This window comes from Pinus tabuliformis, chromosome 3_1 (assembly GCF_031772625.1).
Source record: "Pinus tabuliformis cultivar Carrire ecotype Pingquan chromosome 3_1, CPIR1, whole genome shotgun sequence".
In the NCBI taxonomy this organism is placed as follows: domain Eukaryota; kingdom Viridiplantae; phylum Streptophyta; class Pinopsida; order Pinales; family Pinaceae; genus Pinus; species Pinus tabuliformis.
The window spans coordinates 184,753,430-184,767,202 of record NC_142301.1 but is presented as its reverse complement, the minus strand read 5'-3'; the positions used below and the strand labels follow the sequence as shown (position 1 = coordinate 184,767,202).

Genomic DNA, 13,773 nt, shown 5'->3' with positions numbered 1-13,773 from the left:
AAAATGACCCGGATGCGGGTGCAGGAGCAACGTGTTGATGGCGTTAGCGGTCACGTGGGCAGGTGGCAGCCCCGTGACGACAGGCGGTACCAGGTGAGGCGGGATATCAACCCGCATGCAGTCCGACGGCCGAAGGCATTAATGCCTGTCTTCTCAGCTCGCGCGAGCTGCTTGGCTAACGGTGCAATGGAGCAATTTAACGGGAGAGGGTTTGTTCCGCAGAGGAATATGGGCTGGCATTACGTTGATGCCCTGCTGCGCTCAGAGGAGAAAGAGGGCGAGGAATCGAAGTGCATTCTGCCGGTTTCAGGGCAAGGGACGAGCACGCCCTGCAACTGCGCTGAGATTGTGTTTGTCCTTAGCGCTGAAGAAGCTCCGGGTGCCTGCGTGAGGGTGCAATTGGAAAAGCCAGAAATGCAGAGGGAGAGGCAGCGCATGTGCAGCAGGCGAGGGGGAACCAGAGGCAGGGCCTCCACGCAGCGGCAAGGCCACATTTCGCCTTCCTCCTCCATTGAAGTTACGTCAGTGCCTCAGAGGTTCCAAGGAAGCAATGAGGAAGGTGGCGGACGTGCTGGTAGAAGCACTCGAACAGAGGAGGGTCAGACGGAGCCTCCCACGCTAAGGTATAGGCTCCCTTGCCCTCAAGCCAATTCTACTCTGGTAATTTCCATTATGATTGAGCCTGGAGTCTCTCAAAGCGCGGAGGCAGAGACAATTATTGCAGCAAGCCATCCTGTGCGAGGGGCAGAGCCTTTACCGGATTGGCAACGCTACAGTAGAGAGGAATCCCCCATCGCGTGCCATCCGGTTAGGGCAGGAACTAGTCGTCTGGCCCCTGGACGAGAGTTCGGAATTGACCTCGCGCGCCCAGCTAAGGATTGCGTCCCTGCTGCCGGTCCTTCAGCGCTTGCTGGTCCAAGCAGGCCAGCACAGGAGGGGACCTCTGGCGCGGTCATCCCTCTCTCAGACTCTGATGATTCTCTCCGTTTCGGGTGCCGAGTAGAAGAGGTGCCCTATACCACCGATGAAGAATGAGCTCGCTCCCGGTAACCTCAGCTGCATTTCTTGGGTTTTCTGTTTATGATTCTGCCAAGTGGCATCGACATCTATGTCAATGTGTCGGATGTAATTGTTCATGTGTCTGTCTAGGTCAGTCCATGGTCCTGGTGTTTGTTCAGAGTCTATGTGTCTTCAGTGGCCGAGTATCGAATTCCAATTTTTGATATTGCTCAATTTTGGAACTGTAATCAGGGCAAGAAGAAGGCTGATAGGTAAATCTCCATAGCCTTGCCCACTGTACTCTAAATGTATCTCTGTTTTGTATGATAATAGAATTAGTCGTATTCAGAAAAAAAAACTAATAAACAAAATGACTTTTTGCCGTGAATACCACAACACAATTTTTGGTAAGATTGCGATTTCTTATTGTTTAAAATGCACTTTTGAATGCATAAATGAATTGAACGCCCTAAAAGAATCCCCAAGGCACTCTATTTTTGTATATTAAATATCTTAAACTTATAATAGATTAAAATCTTTACTATATTTTCACAAAATTACCCAGAAAAAATGTTCCAAAAAATACCATTTCATCTTTTAGTTAAAATAAGCCAATTATTTTTTTTAATATTGTAATTTTAATCATCAAAATAATTATTTCAAAATAAAAACTAATTCAACATCTTAAATATTTTATTATTATTTAATCCAGTAGTTTTTAAGTGCAAATTTTTGGAAAGTTTTCTAATTTAATTTGTCTCGAATAATTTAAGTGGAATTTTTTGGAAAATTTTCTGATCTAATTTGTCTAAAATCAGTTAGGGATTTATTGAAATCACAAATTTGGCAAGTAAACTTTTCAAAATAATATATTTTAAATTCATAATTTTTATCATTCAAAATAATATATATAAAAATTTAGTAATTTTATTGGCCCAAAATAATATATTTTAAATTCATAATTTTTATCATTCAAAATAATATATATAAAAATTTAGTAATTTTATTGGCCCAAAATAATATATTTTAAATTCTTAATTTTTAGTCCTTCAAAATTATATATTTAAATTTTTCATATTCTAGAACTAAAATATAATTTAAAGACAATTTTAACTGAAAATTCAAACATTCTCATTATTTTACTAATTATAATTGGAAATATATATGCATTTAATAATAAAAAATACCCATAAACAACCATTTTCACCCTTTACTTCTCCAAAAAGTATAATCCGACTTGATAAGTGTATCAAATAATATTGATGTGTGTCTATATTCAATGTATCCAATTTACCCTTAACCACGCATTATCATAAGCGCGGATCAGATATTAATCTTAAACACATGTGCCCACTAATTAACCACGCATTATCATAAGCGCGGATCAGATATTAATCTTAAACACATGTGCCCACTAATTAAACCACTAATGAGTGATACTGGTCATAAAAGTCGGGAGGATGGAAACATATGAGAATGAGGCCTATTTATAGAAGTCGGAGATGGCTATGATATCCATGCTTAGTGTAGCTTCCACTTCGTCTCTCGCTGTAGCAAAGAATCTGCGCTGCGACTCTCTTGAATCACTGGTTTTGTATCGTAGAGCCTTTAATTGCGGTCTCGTAACCCATCCGTTTGGCGAGAAAGGGGTTAGATCCAGGGTCTTGCTTCAGAGGAGGAAGATTGGCAGTACACGAATTGTGAGCATGGCTGAAGAACTGGAAGTCTGTGTTAAGGCTGCCACAGGTGCACCTGACAAGCTTGGGGACTGTAAGTAATTTTTCCTGTCATTTTCCCCTGTTTTAGCAGGACGATTCAATGTTGCATTTCCCGTTTTCGTCGGCTTTTATTTCATCTTTTTTTGTCAAACAATTTGTCGTCTATTGGTGCATTTCGGCATTTTGATGTATGAAGTAAAGCTTAATGTATTGAACACATCTTTGCTCAGGTCCCTCGGGGACTGTAAGTAATTTTTCCTGTCATTTTCCCCTTTTTTAGCAGAACGATTCAATGTTGCATTTCCTAGCTTTTATTTCATCTTTATTTGTCAAACAATTTGTCGTCTATCGGTGCATTTCGGTCATTTTAATGTATGAAGTAAAACTTAATGTATTGAACACATCTTTGAGCAGGTCCCTTCAGCCAGAGGGTTTTGCTTACTCTCGAGGAAAAACAGGTCCCATACACCATGAAGTTCATTGATACCAGTAACAAACCTGACTGGTAATGTTCTGGTTCCGAGGCCCATATATTATTTTTCGTTTTCATTGTAGGCCATTTCTTTATGGCTATGGTTAAAAACTTGTGAGACTGTGCCTATGTTGATGTGGGAAATTAGGGGGAGCTAAGTTGAAGATGTTGGTGCACAGGTTTTTGCAGACGAACCCTGAAGGAAAAGTTCCTGTCATCAAGATCGATGATAAGTGGATTCCAGACTCCGATGTTATAACCCAGATATTGGAGGAAAAGTACCCGGAACCACCTTTGGCAACCCCACCTGAGAAGGCAACTGTGTATGTATTCTCAACTCTTTTCAATCTTGCATTTTTCCATAATCTATAAGTTAATGCTGGAATTATGGATCTATTGATCGAGAAGTGAAAAAGACGTCACAAACCAATCAGAAAACAACCCAAAATATCTATGTACTATTTGTTGCTCCATAAAACAACCCAAAAATCTGCATCCATACATCAAAATACAGTTCCAGAGTCCAAAGCTGCAGATAGAGCCTTATTTTGGGTAAGATCACTGCAACGTGATCAATATAATAACCAAGAAATGAAGCAAGTCCGCTCTAATGATTTTGCTTCACAACATTTACTGGGGAGGGCCAACAACCGAGTCCTTTCATATACTCTTGTGTATTAATTTCTCCCAAGTTTGCTGAAAATGCATCTGCGCCGTCTGGTTTTGCACTTGTTACTGTTGTTCTTACCGGCTGCTCCTTTGGGATGCTTGCGGGTTAGAAGATGTATTGTCAGCTGTGATAGACTGATTAATTGCTCCAAACTGCTCCTTGAACTCTGAGTCTGCAATTTGTCTATTTTTTACTTTATCCGTCATCTGTGAGGCTGATTAATTGCTACAAACTGCTAGTTAAACTTTGGGTCAGCAATTTGTCAATATTTTTTTGGCAGCATAACCAACTCTTCATGCCACTCGAAGCTGGATGTTCATATGATATATGGCTTTAATTCGCTACGCCATACTCTTTATCCAACTGTTACCAACACACACGTTCATGGTGCTCGCTGTCAATCTTTATAAACTATCTATTCGGTATTGCATGAATTACTACCATCAAGATTTCCTCACCTTGATTGCTTTCAAAATGCCTTTCCACATAATTTGTCTGTTCAGAGGCAGGCATAGAGTGTGAGCAACTCTTTGTCTATTATTCCTCAATAGCCATTTCAAATCTTAATAGCTGCCTCTATTATTCCTCAATAACCATTTCAAATTTTAACAGCTGGTCGGTAAGGATGGCTGCTTCCAAACAAAGACTTGTTTTTCTCCACAACATTCATTTAGGAGGGCTAAAATTTGCATATACACCCTTGTGTATTAATGTCTCCTTAATTTCCTGAAAATATTTCTACTTTGTTTGGGTTTGTAACTGCTACTGTTGTTCCCACCATATGCTATTTTGGGATATTTGTAGCTCCGAAGATGCATCTTCCTATATGATAGATTTATTAATTGCTGCAAATGGCTCCTTAAACTTTCTTGATTGGGAAATTTGTCATTGCGTTTTTCCTTCGCTGGTTAAAGGATCTATCCTTCAGCATACCCATCTCGTTTATGTTACTTGAAGGTATAGATCTTATGATATATCTCTAATTCACTTTTCTATTAAATTTCTTTCAACATACGTTGCCAGAACACGGAGCAGAGTGGGAGTGTCATTTACCAAGAAACCTCATAAGTAGAGCGTCACAGGAACATCTATTATATTTATGTGTATATTTATATTATATTGCATTTACATTCAAAATAGACATGTAGAATGCTAAATTAGTTGCAGAATAAATGAAAACATGCATATTGTACATTAATGAAGATAGTGCATTAATAATTAATTATTCAAGCATGCTTCTAGTATAACAAAAAACATACAAAATTTTAAGCCATATAATAGAAAGTATACCATTAATTTAGAGAATTAAATACATTATCCAACAATTGTCAACAATAATATGACCGAATAGTTATGTTTACAAAATAGGCCATTTGTAATAGTGTTGCAAATATCTTGATTTTATTGCAAAAAATATGGAAATTGTGATTTTTGGCCTAGCTAATGTTTGCCGATTTGTATCGATATTTTGGTGGTATATTAATTTTGTCGATGTTTGCTTATTTTTATTGATGCTTTTTTGATCTTTATGAGTTTTTGGTTATTTGGACCTTTGCTGATTTTATCTTGATGCTGAGGTTCGCAATATTGATTTGTAACCCAAAGTATGAAGATCAAAAAGTCCTAAACAATAAATTGAGCTAATTGCTACATACTATGAATCTATCATCTATGACATATAAAGTAGTGAAAAAGAAGTAGTAGTTATTTTGATATCTATGATTTCATCTACTATTCCTTCCTCTTTGCACCATTGTGATTGCTCTGTGGCCTCCATGTGGTGGTAGTGGAGTTGGAGCAAGGCGTAATTGCGTAGAAGATTTAGGTGGAATTGAAGATGAAGCCCCTATTGTTGTAGCTAGAGTCTTAACATGGTAGTGGATGGGGGTGGCATATCAACATGATCATAATCTATAAGTCTAATTGCTCTAGCACAAATACTCCATCCTCCAAATTATCCTCCTTTGGATTTTTTGTCCCAAGTCTTCAAGGTTTTATCCGTCTTTGCCTTCCCACAGTGATTGCAAATTGTAATGAACATAAGTTGAGCTCTCTGACTTGTTTACAACCTGTTTCTTTAATGCTATTGATGAAATTGTAGGTGCTCTAACACCTCTTTGCAGAAGAGATGTTCACACTTTTGAAAGCACTTGTGTTGCTAAACATTGTAGTAGTGGGGTAGCATAGTCATGTAGGTTTCACTATTCAAGAGAAGTTAGATTCCCTCAATCTGTAATTACATGGTTGGTCCCAAAGGTACCATTGCTAAGGATGTAGTGGCTCAATTTTCTTCATATGATATCACACTCCTCATCATGGACCAATTTTTGTAATGCTTTCATATAGCCTGCTTGACCCTTTGGATTTTGGTGTGGTTTTTTCCTTGGACCCATCACCAGGTGTTGGTGATGAAAGCCATGATACATGATAATATTTAGGTGTAAGCACATCCTCATCATGGACCAATTTTTCTAATGCTTTCATATAGCCTGCTTGACCCTTTGGATTTGGTGTGGTTTTTCCCTTGGACCCACCACCATGTGTTGGTGATGAAAGCCATGATACATGATAGTATTTAGGTGTAAGCACATATGCTAAGGCATGTAGTGGAATATTGAACATTTTCCACATGTACATGAATATAATTATATAAGGTGACATCTGTAGGTTGGAACAATGTATTTAGTAAGCCCTAGCTTGCTACCCACTTGCTCATACACCTCCCTAATGATTGGCCGATCTAAATTGCAAATTTGATCATCTAATAAATGGCTTAGTGAATTGCAAAACATATTGAATCTGTGACCAAAATGTTTGTGAAGAGCAATCTCCTTCACAACATTAGTACCATTTGTGTCAATGCTCAATTCATCCCATGTATCACTCATCTCCATCCCACCCAAAGTTTGTCTCACCTTCACTAGGTGCTTGAAGGTGAGGAAATAACTAGCAAATCTCCTTTTTTCAATCTTAAGTGAGTGCCTAGTAACAAATTTGACGAGGTGCTTCCCTCTCTTGTACAAAGCCATTAAGCCTCCCACATTCTTTATGCACCAAAAGTTTCAAGGTGTGCACCAAACACCTAGACCAAAACATGTGGATGAACTTGCTTAATAATTTTACTCGCTCCCTTGCAATTTGTTGCATTATTAGTGATTAGTTGGTAGGACCAACATCATTAATGGTTTTTAGTAGGAGTTTTGAAAATTTTGAGTAAATGCAATGATTTAGGAGTCATGCACTAAAAAAAGCATTGCACCACTATCAGAAACACCAAGAACATTTATGAAATGTTGGTTTCTAATATTTGTCCAACTATCAAATACAATGGATATCCCAAAGTCCCCCTACTCATTTGTAAACCGTGTTATAGCTCTTTGTTTTTTTGCTCCTTCCCTGTCTCGTAGCATAGTTCTAGCTTTCTCATAGTTGTGACTCTTCTATCCTTTAGGGGATTTGTTAATGGCTTTAAACATATCTTGCCAATATAGGGAGCAAAGCACGTTGAATGGTATACTATAAACATAGAAAAACCGTACCACTTTTGCATCCACATCATTCTTGCCATCACTATCAAGGTAATCTGTTATTGTTCCTCTAGATCTAGAGGTTTGAAAACCATGAGCAGATGGAGATGTGTTGCTACGAAATCTAGATGATGTATTAGATGATTGAAGCTTTTGCTTTTTTACTATGCTTTCTTAGTGCAACTTCCTCTATCATGATGTATTTTTGTCTCTCTTCCTTTGATATCTTAGGGCAAATTGATGCAAATTGAGTGATTGGCATAGTAGAAAGGGGATTCAAAGAAATGGTCATTTGACTAAGCTGTCCACTCAACTAGACAATAGCAGCATGTGAAACAAAGCCTACCATGCAATCAACATGGGGTCCTAGGCTGGGTCTCAACAAATTAGTTAACAACCTTGGAGCATGGAGAATAATGTCAAACAAGGTGTCAAAGTGAGAGTAGATAAGATATAAATGTTGGGTTGTGCTATCTTGATGTATTCATGTTTTTCTCCCTTTGATATCTTAGCACAAACTGAGATTCCGATAGTACTCCTATTGTCATCATTCTCCATTATCCCACAAAGATGTCTCCTCACACAGGTAAATGAATCAATATAAGGTTTTCCTTGACGACAATCACCACCCTTGCCCCCTTCAAGTTTTCACCCTTGCCCCCTTCAAGTTTTGTCACATATCTCCACAAGGGTGTCATTGAAGCTTTGCCACCTTCATTGCGCTCTTCATTGTCAACTTCATCCCTTTCTTCCCTTTTATGAGTATGACCACTATCATCTTCTTCCCTTTCTTCCCTTTTATGCCTATGCCCCACCATCACCATGGGAACCAAACATAGAACGATAAACCACAAGAAGACATTTTTTTTGAAGTCTTAGATGAACAACCTGCAGTAAAATGAGGGAGTAGAAGGAAGAGGAGAGCAGGAGAATAGGAAAAACGCAAAAATAAACAACACAATGAAAATAGTGAGTTGTGGTTTGAGCTTACCTCTTTAGCTCTTGAGATCAATGTTGCGAACATCGCGATCATGATTAAATTGGCGAGGGGAAAAAATCGGAAAAATCTAGAAAAAAAGGGTAAAAATCGGGAAAAATCGACAAATACAAAAATATTAATTTTTTTTCTTTTCAATTTTTTAAATATCTAAAGCATCTACAACATAAAATAAATGCATTGACACATAAATATGATAAAAAAACTAATATATAAGATGTGTAATATCAATTCTAGTGCTACATGACACATAACAATGAATCATGTCCTGAATAGTAAGTTCTGAGTCCCAACTCAGCCTCAAAATATCAACAAAAAATATAATAATGTATCTCATATGATGAGTCATAATGTCATATACAATGAAATGAACCAAATAACTAATACTACTGATTTCCTCTGCCCCTCTTGCGAGAAAATGCAATAGCTTTCTCTCTAGATGTGGATGGCGATGGAGTTGGCAGTGGACTCTGCTGTGCTCTAGAAGCTGAAGAACTAGGAGCTATAGGAGGTAGATCACGTCCTCTACTGGTGACAGGAGTAGCCTGGGTAGGTGGTGTTGCCTCCTCCAACTATTGCTCCTCGTCCTCGTCCTCCTTTACCCCCTCCACTATCTCCCACTCTAACCAATCAATGACCAACTCCATGAGAGGCCTCTTGGCCTCAACCCTCCATGCAACAGTGGTGTCAATCCCATCCAATGAGATGGCCTCAACATCAGGTGTCTTCTCAAGTTGCCTCACCCACAATCGAAGATTGTAGTAGACGTGACCATGTCATTAAGTTGCTGGGACTTTCCCTCTAGATGTAAATGGCGGTGAGTTGGTAGTGGACTCTGCTGTGCTCTAGAAGCTGAAGAACTAGGAGCTATAGGAGGTAGGCCACGTCCTCTACTGGTGACAGGGGTAGCCTGGGTAGGTGGTTTCACCTCCTCCTACTATTGCTCTTCCTCCTCCTCCTCCTCTATCCCCTCCACTACCTTTGGCTCTAACCAATTAGCGATCGACTCCATGAGAGGCCTCTTGACCTTAACCTTCCATGCAACAGTGATGTGAATCCCATCAATGAGATGGCCTCCACATTGGGTGTCCTCTCAAGTTGCCTCACCCACAATCGAAGATTGTAGTAGATGTAGACTATGTCATTAAGTCGGTGGGACTCCAACCTGTACAATGGTCATAAATTAATAAATTATAAATAATAAAATAATAATTATAAAAAAATATTATTTAATGAATTCAAAAAATTAATTGGAAATTTGGAATATTTTAAGTTTTAACCTGTTGCGCTTCTTGGTGTGTATTTTTTCAAATACACGTGTATTTTTTCAAATACACTCTAGTTGCACTCGCATCTTGAGGAGCTACATGTTTGGCTGAGCACTCGAATGGCAAGCCTTTGCAGATTGGGTACCTTGCCACCATAGCTTCTCTCCCATGCATCTACAACAAATAAGATAAAGTTTAAACATAAGAAAATAAATGAAATTTGAAAGTTGAAGCAAAGTATGAAGTTATGAACTTGAAGAGACAATGAATTTTGAAACAAACTAAAACATACTTGGCATTTTAGTCTTCCTATCAACTACAACCATGTCAAAGCTAAATGTGCCACCTGTCATCTTGTATATTTCCATTTCTTTGGAGATTTTTGCATGTTTAGCTGGAGATGACACCATTCTCTGAACATAAGTGAAGAATCCATCCATGACCTCGATATCAAATAAGAAACCACAAGAGTAAGCAAATGCGAGGTTTAGGTATATCCTTGCAACATGAATGGGACGATGGAGTGTATTGTTCCATCGTTGATCAATCACTTCCTATAGGAGGAGTTGTTTTTGAAACCCCTCATCCCCCTTATCATCATAGTAGGTCCGAATGGATTCTTTGGCCCTATCCATGGCCTCATACAAGTAGCTCATTGTGGGCTTGTCTCCATCAACTAATCGAAGAACCTTTACCAAAGGTTTAGTAACGCTGCACACCACTCATCTGAGAGAAACATTCTCTTCACATCCCACATAGAATTCAAGAGGGATTGAAGAGATATGAAACTAGTGGCAAACCGTGTAATGGCAAGGCGCACTAACTCCTTGTTGTTGGTGAATGTTCTCATCAAATGAAGCACAAATGCATGATTATATATAAATTTTGTAATGCTTTTTGATGAGTCAACAATATCCATGACAAAAGGAATTTTTCCTATGTCCTCTAACATCAAATCAATGCAGTGTGCAGCACAAGGTGTCCAAGGTGGTTAGCAACAACATAATTTGCAGCATTGTCTGTTATGATTTGGACAACATGTTCTAGACCCACCTCCAAAATGAACACATCCAACAAATCACATAATAACCGTGCATCTTTCATATGTGCAGATGCATCAACAGATTTCATAAACGTTGTCCCCTTGGACAATTAACCAAGAAGTTTATAAGGCTTCTACCCTTTTGATCGGTCCAACCATCCGACATCACAGTGCATCCTATGTGCACCCATGATGCCCTAAACTCCTCCAATCTCTTGGTGTAGTCAACCTTTTCATTTTGAAGAATGCACCTTTTGAAGTCATCATAAGAAGGGACTTTGTACCCTGGGCCAACAACTGCGATAACATCAGCTGCGGGTTAGAAAATTGATTGTTCCTTGCACTCCAATAGAAGAAATTTGCCCAACAACTTGTCAGCTTCTTCTTTCTCCTCTTTTTTAATAATTGAAGAGAGAGATGGTCGTGAACCAGGGGTGCTTCTAGGAACAAAATATGATGAGGCAACTACAGGGTTGGTTGTAGATACTGATGCTGAAGTAGACCAATACCCACCCTCATGTTCACCTCCCAATCCTAACACTCTACTCCCAGTCCTTGCTAGTTGACACTTCAGAGCTGCCTTGGACAATTTGGTTTGCTCTATTTCTTCCAATGATTTGAGGGCTCTTCGGATGATTTTTGGATTTGTATTTGTGCAAGGCCCTACCTCATGTCCATAGATTTGTGCAAGGTGATGCCCCACATATGATGTCCAAGGATTCCATCTGTATACCCCCTTGTCATATGATGCCCACATAACTTGCAAGTCAAGTTTGATCTGTCAAACCCTCCATCAGCTTCACCAAATTTCCATAGAGGGTCCAATTTTCTTGGTATGTTTGTAACTTTGTTGAACTCTTGAGTTTTAATGTAAGATGAAGTTTGAAGTTTGAAGTTGAACCTAGGCCACAAGAAGAATTGCAAGTTAAAAAAATAAAATTAAAACTTACATACAACAAATTGAATTTTTGACAAAAAAAAGAACTCAACTCAATGCAATAGTAATGGAAAAAATACACATTTAAACCCAAGCAAAAATGATAGAAAAAACTAGGGCACAAGAAGAAATTAAACTTATAAATCTAGCAATCAAGTTTTTGCATTTTTGACCAAAATAACCCTCTCCACTATATGCAACAAAAATGAAAAAAAAAACACAATCAAATCCAATCGAAAATCATTGAAAATAAATGGGTGATAGAAACCCAAGGAAAAACAAGAAAAAAACAAAAAAAGGCCAAATTTGATGCCCATACCTGAAAACCACGCTTTGCTGAAGAAACCTGGTCCAAACTTGAATTTTTCATGCTTGGGATGCTAATTTCCTTCACTTTTCTCCTCTCATGGCTTGTAGATGACTTATCCTCCTCCTTCGCTCTCACTCTTGCCCTATGTCTGAAAAAAATGACAAAAAAACTTCAAATTGCACTTAAAAGTCGCTATTTCCACTGCCCGCGATTTTTATCGATCGGATCGCGTGATTTTTTCGTGATATTTTGAAAGTAAAAAAATCGTTGAAAAAATCAGCGATTATATCGTCTTGGCAAAAAAATCGCAATTTAATCGCGATGTTCGCAACACTGCATGAGATAGATGGCATCATTTGTTCTTTCTTCCAAGCTCCTCTTTGCTCACTCCTCCAAACTTTCCTTTTTCCTCTCCTCTAAGCTCTCACAAATCTGTCCTCAAAAATTTGTAAGCAGACAGTCACCAAGCTGCCCAATTTATAAGCTCAAGCAAATAAATATGAAAGATTGAGGAAAAGAAAGGGGGACAAGCTCTTTTATTTTCATCCTTATTTTCCCCTAAACCCTAAACCTACCTTAGGTCCCACCTCCAATTAAAAATTATAAAATGAAAAAAAATGTGTGGGAGTGTCCAAGTGAGCCAAGGGAGCACGCTAGGATAATCGGGGGAGTGTCTAGGGAGTAGTTTGGGAGCGCACTCCCTGTGTTTTGGATGTGTGCTCCCTGGGTATGGGAGAATCTCAAGGAGTGCCACATTCTTGAATTGGAAGGCAATGTCTCTAAAATGTTTGGAACACGTTCCTAGGGGTGCTGTACATGCAATAGTTTGTAAATGCAATTTGGTTTCTCTCGTAATACCTTACCACATAACATGGTTGGTTATTTAGGGGTAGGCATACAGTCTAATCACGTCTTTCTCTAATGCTCATTACAAAATCTCTAACAACTGGCAGGTAAGTTTCGCTGCTTCCAATGGCTTTGTATAAATATTAAATCTGAAATAAGATATAGGAGTCATAAAGACAAATGTGTATAGACATAGTAATGGAAGAGGACAACAAACATTTTTTAACAAAATCCAATGCATTGCTTGTTTTTTTGTGTAAATGCTCGGCTTCCATTACTGCATCAAAGGATTACAAAAGGTTACACTTGTTGTTAAGGGCCGCCTTGTCGGGAAACCAACCCAATAACACAGGTTCAATTGCTTCAAATTATACATGTTGAGTTTGATTAGACTGTCAGAAAGACACAAACAAAAATGAGTAGGGCTACTATATAACATGAAACTAAGCAGCCAAGATTCCTGCTCCAAATACACCAAAATGATTACAGTGTGACCCATAATTTGAGAGTGTTAAAATTGACAACTAGGGCCAAACTCCATCTGGGTCACCTCATTTATGGCAGTTGATAGTTTTCCTAGATTCCTCTTGTTGCGAGGTGTAGGATTGATCTAAAGATCATCCGATTCCGACAAGTATTTATGGAGATATGAATTTATTTGTATTTACTTGACAAATTGTCAAGGTCAACCAACAGTTAAATGTGTGGCACACATGCCCAGTGAATCATATAAATATAAGAGAGGTTGATTCATTTTATCGTCATCTCATCTCACTCATTCTTCTCTCTCTCTCCTTAGCTTTGGGTTATACAATGAGCAGCTCACACGTGGGAAGAAGGAGGACGCATTAGGGGACGTTGAAAGGAGGACGCAGAAGTTGCTGAAGGTCTCTTTGACCTATGTTGACCAAGCGTTGACTCATCAAGGGTGCGGTTTTGGTGTGGCTGCCTCTCCTAGGCAGGTTGCAGATTTTGGCACAAAAATCG

General features: G+C 38.7%; 1 protein-coding gene across 1 annotated transcript in view; it reads left to right on the top strand.

Annotated features, from left to right (window-relative positions):
- The first annotated feature begins 2,465 nt into the window (after positions 1 to 2,465).
- Positions 2,466 to 13,773, top strand: part of LOC149186413 (putative glutathione S-transferase DHAR1, cytosolic) — a 43,196-nt gene continuing 31,888 nt past the window's right edge. The window contains exons 1-3 of the mRNA XM_089410998.1: positions 2,466 to 2,769; positions 3,132 to 3,222; positions 3,369 to 3,512. Of these exons, the coding sequence (XP_089267124.1) occupies positions 2,502 to 2,769; positions 3,132 to 3,222; positions 3,369 to 3,512 (503 nt within the window). The 5' untranslated portion in view covers positions 2,466 to 2,501. The remainder of the gene's footprint in view (positions 2,770 to 3,131; positions 3,223 to 3,368; positions 3,513 to 13,773) is intronic.